This window comes from Balaenoptera physalus (assembly GCF_965194825.1).
Source record: "Balaenoptera physalus genome assembly, chromosome: 10".
In the NCBI taxonomy this organism is placed as follows: Eukaryota; Metazoa; Chordata; class Mammalia; order Artiodactyla; family Balaenopteridae; genus Balaenoptera; species Balaenoptera physalus.
Genome location: NC_138889.1, coordinates 102,756,071 through 102,763,647, shown reverse-complemented (window position 1 = coordinate 102,763,647; position 7,577 = coordinate 102,756,071). Strand labels below are relative to the sequence as shown.

At 43.7% G+C, this 7,577-nt stretch overlaps 1 protein-coding gene across 1 annotated transcript; it reads left to right on the top strand.

The window, feature by feature from the left end:
* Window positions 1-2,876: 2,876 nt before the first annotated feature.
* Window positions 2,877-7,370, top strand: MPEG1 (macrophage expressed 1). Its single transcript, XM_082476100.1, has one exon. It carries the CDS (start codon window positions 2,891-2,893, stop codon window positions 5,042-5,044), a length of 2,154 nt encoding a protein of 717 aa, XP_082332226.1. The 5' UTR covers window positions 2,877-2,890; the 3' UTR covers window positions 5,045-7,370.
* The last annotated feature ends 207 nt before the right edge of the window (window positions 7,371-7,577 follow it).

Here is a 7,577-nt window from a genome sequence, read left to right as displayed (position 1 = left end):
TGCTCTGGTCAAACTCTTGGAGGTCGATTCCTCCTGTGTGACCTTTACGAGCTGCGATTGCTGCTGGTGGCATGCAAATTTAAGTTGAGCCGAAATTCCCATTTGCACTTCTTCTTTCATTTTTTCCCCATGAATTGAAAAGAGAACTTCCTTGAGCACAGCAAACACAGTCATAGGCTTTGGATCATCTCAGGTATATGGAAATTCCAGAAATATTTGGTTTCTTTTGTTTTTTAAATGTATATTTGCTGCTTACTTTTCTGAGTACAAAAGTGATGGTTACCCATCCCTGTGTTTGGTACTTGGTAGATTCTCAATAAAAATTTGTTAAGTGAGTAAAAACATGCTTATTGTTGAAAACTCAAAATGTAGAGAAGAGTGGAAAAAATTTAAATAATTCATAAAACCTACGTACTAGATATAAGTACTGTCAATGGGTCAGTTGGTGTATATTCCTCTAGTTATATTTGTACATGGTTGAGGTCATATTGAATGTATGTCATGCCTTTTTCACATAACATTATGGCATAAGAATTTCTCATGTTATTAAAATTGTTTGAAAATATAACTATGATGGCTGTAAAATATTTTGTCATATGGATGCAATATAACTTCACTCTTTTTTGGCTCTTTTAGTCATTTTCAAGTTTCTCTTGCTATGATAAAAGTGAAGAGGAAGGTTGTCCAAAAGTAAATGACAATGACTAAGTGTTTAGAGATATAGGAACACCTGAATATAGAATTATCTATATTCACCTTGCTTGTATTTTCACTGAAGAAGAGTGAAGTCTCATCAGGATCTATTAAAGCCAAAACAAAAAGTAAGAAATTGTCAGCATGTCTTCATAACAATGTAAGTGAGTTTTCTAATTCTGATGAACTAGCCCTGAAACAGTTTGAAGAGAAGTATTTGGATATTTCAACAGACTTATTGGAAGTACTCAAGGGCTTTCTAATTTTTCTAATTCTAGGATCACTCTACTGAGCTATAAATTTATAACTAACTGATTTATAAATTAACCAGGACCTCCTGTACAGAGGCTTGCTTCTCTAGCCAAGCAGAAAATGGATACTGGTTCATAAATTAATCCCTCTTGAGTGTAAGTGAATTCCCCAGAGCATGATAACTGAGGCATGAATAGATCCAGAATGTGGTATTTCTGGGTTCACAGAATACTATCAAGGTTTTTAAAAAAATTTATTTTATTCAAGTATAGTTGATTTACAATTTTGTGTTAATTTCTACTATACAGCAAAGTGATTCAGATATATATATATATATATATTCTTTTCCAATATGATTTATCACAGGATACTGAATATAGTTCCCTGTGCTATACAGTAGGACCTTGTTGTTTATCCATCCTATATATAATAATTTGCACCTGCTAATCCCAAACTCCCAATCCATCCTTCCCCCACTCCCCCTCCCCCTTGGGAACCACAAGTCTGTTCTCTATGTCTGTGAATCTGTGTCTGTTTCATAGATAAGTTCATTTGTGTCATATATTAGATTCCACATATGTGATATCATATGGTATTTATCATTCTCTGTCTGACTTACTTCACTTAGTATGATAATCTCTAGGTCCATCCATGTTGATGCAAATAGCATTATTTCATTCTTTTTATGGCTGAGTAGTATTCCATTGTGTATGTATGTACCACATCTTCTTTACCCATTCATCTGTCCATGGACATTTAGGCTGTTTCCATGTCTTGGCTATTGTAAATAGTGCTGCAATGAACCTTGGGGTGCATGTATCTTTTTGAATTAGAGTTTTCTCCAGATATATGCCCAGGAGTGGGATTGCAGGATCATATGGCAGCTCTACATCAAGGTTTTAATAACTAGTGATGCTCAGCCTGTGAAGCTAGGCAACTGGCCTCATTATTTCTGAAAACACTTGTCAGCTGCATCAGTGACAATCTGTGGTAATTCAGTTCCTTGAAACCTTCTTTCCAGAATGCATACAGGTGACCTGTAAATTGAAACATGACTTTTTCAGTCTCAGCACTGCATCTGTTTCATGGTATGATTTGGGGAGCCATAAGGGTGAAATTGGGAGTTTCCATTAACTCCTCTGGATTCCCTGGCTTCCACTAAGTGTACTAGTTGTCCCAAAGAATTGACAGAGCTGGGCTTCAGTGAAACCTGGTTCGAGATCAATGGGCCTGGAAACACTGCTCTAAATTATGAGGTTTAATAGACTTAGCATTAGCATACAAAAGCAAATTCAGGAAATTATCTTCTCCTAATAATATAATAAATGAATTGTTGCTTTAAAAAATTGAGTAATGAAGAGCCCCATTCATTTTTACGCACCGCACCTATCCTGGTTACATGCATTTAACAATGGAATGAAAAAATTAAAGTTATAATAGTAGGTACCAACTTATTGCCAACTGTACACACCGGAAAAGGAAACTGGTATTGAAGTCCCAGAAGAGAGTAGTCAGGGAAAAGCTGAGACATCAAGAGAGTGAACAAAAAACAAAACCAAAGCTTTCTTTCAAAGCTGGAAAACTCTCCTGGGGGTAACAGCACAGTGTGTGGCTGCACTTTTTCTGAGTGCCCAGTACTGCTGCAGAGTAACCAGTCCTGGGGGAGGTGGGGGACAGTTAGGGTAGTTAACTGGTAAGGGTATAGGGCTAAGTTTGCATATCTAGTACAACACAACTTTTTCAAAGTCCTGATGGACCTTAATATTCCAATCGACTCTCATTTCCCCATTTTGCAATTAGATTAGCCTAAAGAGGAACTAGTGGCTTTAGGAGAACTGCTGAACTTTTTGTTTCAGCAACAGCTTTCTTTCCCATCACTTCAGTCTGCCCCAAGCTTGCTGGCTGCTACTTGGGGCTAGTGTGTCAGGCTGGGGCTGTCTGAACCATGAACAGCTTGAGAGGTGCCATCCTTATCTGGGCAGTGGCAGCATGGGCTAAAATGAACAAATCTCTGGGAGACACAGATGAGGATGGATTTCAAAAATGCAGGAATGCCTTAAAACTACCTGTTCTGGCAGTCTTACCTGGAGGCGGCTGGGATAATCTGCGGAATGTGGACATGGGACGGGTGATGAGCTTGACTTACACCCACTGCAGGACCACAGAGGATGGACAGTACATCGTCCCTGATGAGGTCTTTACCATTCCCCAGAAAGAGAGCAACCTGGAGATGAACTCAAAAATCCTGGAGTCCTGGGAGAATTACCAGAGTAGCACCTCCTACTCCATCAACATGGAGCTCTCCCTTTTTTCCAAAGTCAACGGCAAGTTCTCCCCTGAGTTCCAGAGGATGAAGACCCTTCAGGTGAAGGACCAAGCTGTAACTACCCAGGTTCAGGTAAGAAACCTGGTCTACACAGTCAAAATCAACCCAGATGCAGAGCTAAGCTGGGGGTTTAAGAAGGATCTCATGGACATCGCTGAGCGTCTGGAGAACAACCAGACACGGATGGCCACCTACTTGGCGGAACTCCTGGTCCTCAACTACGGTACCCATGTCATCACCAGTGTGGATGCAGGGGCTGCTCTCATTCAGGAGGACCACATCAGATCTTCCTTGCTCCAGGACAGCCAGAGCAGCCGCAGTGCGGTGACAGCATCCGCTGGAATCACCTTCCTAAACATCGTGAACTTCAAATTTGAGGAGAACTACACCTCACAGAATGCCTTCACCAAGAGCTACCTCTCCAACCGAACCAACTCCAGGGTGCAAAGCATTGGAGGGCTTCCTTTTTACCCAGGCATCACCCTCCAGACCTGGCAGCAGGGTATCACCAACCACCTGGTGGCCATGGACCGAGCTGGCCTGCCTCTGTATTTCTTCATCAACCCTGACAGGCTGCCTGACTTGCCAGGACCCTTGGTGAAAAAGCTGTCTAAGACAGTGGAAACTGCCGTGAGATGCTATTACGCAGTCAACACCTACCCCGGCTGCACAGATATCAAGTCGCCCAACTTCAATTTCCAGGCCAACGTGGATGATGGCTCTTGCGAGGGAAAAGTGACCAATTTCTCCTTTGGCGGAGTTTACCAGGAATGCACCCAGTTCTCAGGGAATGAGGTTGTCCGACTCTGCCAAAACTTGGAGCAGAAGAATCCACTCACTGGCGATTTCTCCTGCCCCTCTGGCTACACCCCAGTCCAGCTGCTATCCCAGACCCATGAGGAGGGTTACAACCACCTGGAGTGTTCACGGAAGTGTACCCTCCTCATCTTCTGCAAGAGGGTGTGTGAAGATGTCTTCCGGGTGGCCAAGGCAGAATTTAGGGCTTTCTGGTGCGTGGCCAGTGGCCAAGTATCTGAAAACTCGGGACTACTTTTTGGTGGCCTCTTCAGCGGTAAGAGCATCAACCCTTTGACAAATGCACAGTCATGCCCAGCTGGCTATTTTCCATTGAGACTTTTTGAAAACCTCAAGGTATGTGCCTCTCAGGACTATGAGTTGGGATATAGGTTTTCCGTCCCATTTGGTGGGTTCTTTAGCTGTGCAGTCGGGAACCCCTTGGTGGATTCTGCCATGTACAAAGATTTAGGGGCACCTTCTCTAAAAAAGTGTCCAGGGGGTTTCAGCCAACACCTAGCCCTCATCAGTGACGGGTGCCAAGTGTCTTACTGCGTCAAAGCCGGGCTTTTTACAGGAGGGTCTCTGCCTCCCGTCAGGCTCCCACCTTACACCCAACCACCCCTCATGAGTCAGGCTGCCACCAACACTGTCCTAGTGACTAATCTTGAGACTGCAAGCTCCTGGGTTAAAGATTCCCAGAGCCACCAGTGGAGGCTGGGAGAGCCTCTCGAGCTTCGCAGGGCCATGAAGGTCATCCATGGGGACGGTAGTGGTCTGTCTGGGGGGGCAGCAGCCGGGGTCACACTGGGGGTCACCACCGTCCTGGCAGCTGTCATTGCCCTGGCCATCTACAGCACCCGGAAGTACAAGAAGAGGGGATACCAGGCGGTCCAAGACGAGAGGCAGAGTTTGGTTACAGGCATGGCCGTGAATGGAGACGCCCTTGACCAAGAACAGGTGCAGAGCCCAGCCTAGACTCTCCCAGGAAACTACTTCTCTTGTCTCCAGCCAGAGCTTCAAGCATGTCTATCATTTTTTCTTTCCACTTCTGCCTTCCTAAGTATTGATGTGGCAAATGCAACAAAAGGCAGGTATAACTTTGTGACTTTCTTAGGTCTTTGGGCCAGGAAATGAATAGAGCTACATGGACAAAGTTGGGGGAGGGGTTGGAGAACAGTTGTGACTTTTTAAGCAAAAGTCCTCCTGGAGCCTAAAACACGAGGGAGGTGTCTTTTCTCTACCTGCGTCATTAAGTATCTTCACCTGAATGCCCACGTGTAAAAAGAGAGGAGGGAGAATGTTGATATTTGAATTTGAAGACGCATTTAATCTGAGGTCAGCCGTGGTTTCCAATTCATGAGCTCTAAGAATTTATGCCTTTACGTGTTACCCTCCCACTATTTTGTGTTTTTAAAAAGCTGTCTGGGTTTCATGCTCCTGGAGGCGGACAGAGCCCCCAGAAGACACAGGCGGCCCTGCTTGGCTGTTGCTTTTCAGCTTTGAGGGCTCTGAATTGATAAACTGTGTCATCTCCTCCGGGTCCTCTCAACATCATCTGAACCGAGACATGGTGCCTATACTAGGCCCACTTTCTCCAACTTCACCACAGTTAAGACTTACTGAGACCAGGCCACTCTTGGACTTCAGACTAGTGTCATAAAGTCCTCAGAAAACATTTTAACATGTAAACTTCTATTAGGAGGTCAAGGGAGAAGGGACGGTTTGGAGACCAGGAGTGAGTGAAGAAAGGGTAAAAACTAGAAAAGATTCTGGTGCTCATGGGAAATTGAAATTCTTACCCACAGCCAACTACTTGGTTTCGTCCTCTTAGCTCATCATAAATGGGCAAAGAAAGGAGCTGCAGGAATGGATAGATCAAGCATTACCATCTCATTTTCTGTTACCAAGGTTCCCTTTCTCTTCCATGGATGGCCATCCCCCCTTCAGGTCCTCCCATCACATGCACACACACCCTCGAACACACACACACACACATACACACACACACACACACACACACACACACCACATTCCAACAAGAGGTCTGCATTATTCTGGGGGTGGGAGACAAGAAAAACGCAAGAAGTCAAAGTAAGCCCACACCTAAGTATCACTTCATCCCTAAAACCTAAACAGAGTAAAAAATACCAATTATGTACCCTACCCTTATTTTTTTTTCCAGCAGAAAGGGGCTTGACATGATCAAATCAATTCTTTTAAATGAAACGAAAAAGGCATCCAACGTCATTTGTGACGCATTTATTTCAGTTCCAGGCTGACTTCCCTGGGACATCTAGCATGACACATGATTGTTACTTGGCAGTTGGGGCTTTGCCCAATTTTAATAAGAGTCTCACCTAATTGTAATTATTAGGGTGAATCTGTTAATATTCTTCTGCAACATTTTTTAGAGTTACATATTTCTTCACCAAATCAAATGTCATTGGTGAGTTATCTTTTATGAAGGATAATTTGTCCTGTCCTCATTAACATTCACAGTCAAGAGTTTAGGCTTATATTAGGTCCTTCTTCTGAGGAGCTTGAAGCATCCCAGACTGTGGGGAGATGGGAGGGGGGGTCACACATTCATCTCCCACTGTGATACAGGGAAGTGATTCACAGAATTCGAGTCATGCTCTCAGCCAGAGACACTGATTTCTACAACCTCTCTACCAAACCCCTGCTTCTTAAGCATTAAAATGTTCTCCTTAAGCTCTGGGTGTTTTGTGGGTATGTTTCAGCCAAGCTAACCACTTTCCTGCCAATACTGACTTCCCCGTGAATTCTTTGAAGATTACTGAGTCAGAGAGACCAAGTATAGCTAGAGCCTCCCAGACTTTTAATGCACTAACTGCCCGTTGAAATTAAAAGTTCTTCACCAACTTATATTTCTAACAACGTTGCACATAAATATGCATTAAAATGTGTACTTAAGGAATACTCTGCTCGACTGTTCATCCACAGGAAATCAGAATGAGGGAGTCAGCGGCTTACATTCATCGGTTCACTTTACAAAATCAGAACCTCCATGAGGGGTTCACAGGCTCTGCTTTCAGAATCCTGCTTTCCTGACTGGCTAGCTCAGGCTGGCATCTGTGGAAAGACTAACCACACTCCACAGACTATCAGAAATAGAGGCACATTTGGGTGACAAAGGCGGCTTTGCAATTGCATTTTATTTTTGGAATCTCACTAGTATCGAGATGATCAATACTAAACATGTATTTGAAAAACAACAGCCTGTAGACTATTGAAAAATACACGATATTGTAGTCAGGGGAAGGGAACTTTAAGAAGCAAACGTTCATGGCTTTTAAGACGGTCTTTCCCCCACAGTTTCACTTACTTACTTCCCCTGCCACATGGTCTGTTCCTTTAGAGGAACAAGAAGTCAAGCTAGGTAACTTGGTCAAACATGTGGGTAGAAAAGATGTGAAAAAGTTAGAAAAAGGGACTCTCCCGTTCCGTGGAAGGGTTTGTGGTTGCTTACGGGCTTGGGGAGGTACCC

Coding starts and splice junctions, on each gene's coding strand:
- MPEG1 (XM_082476100.1), top strand. CDS start 2,891: ATGAACAGCTTGAGAGGTGCCATCCTTATCTGGGCAGTGGCAGCATGG.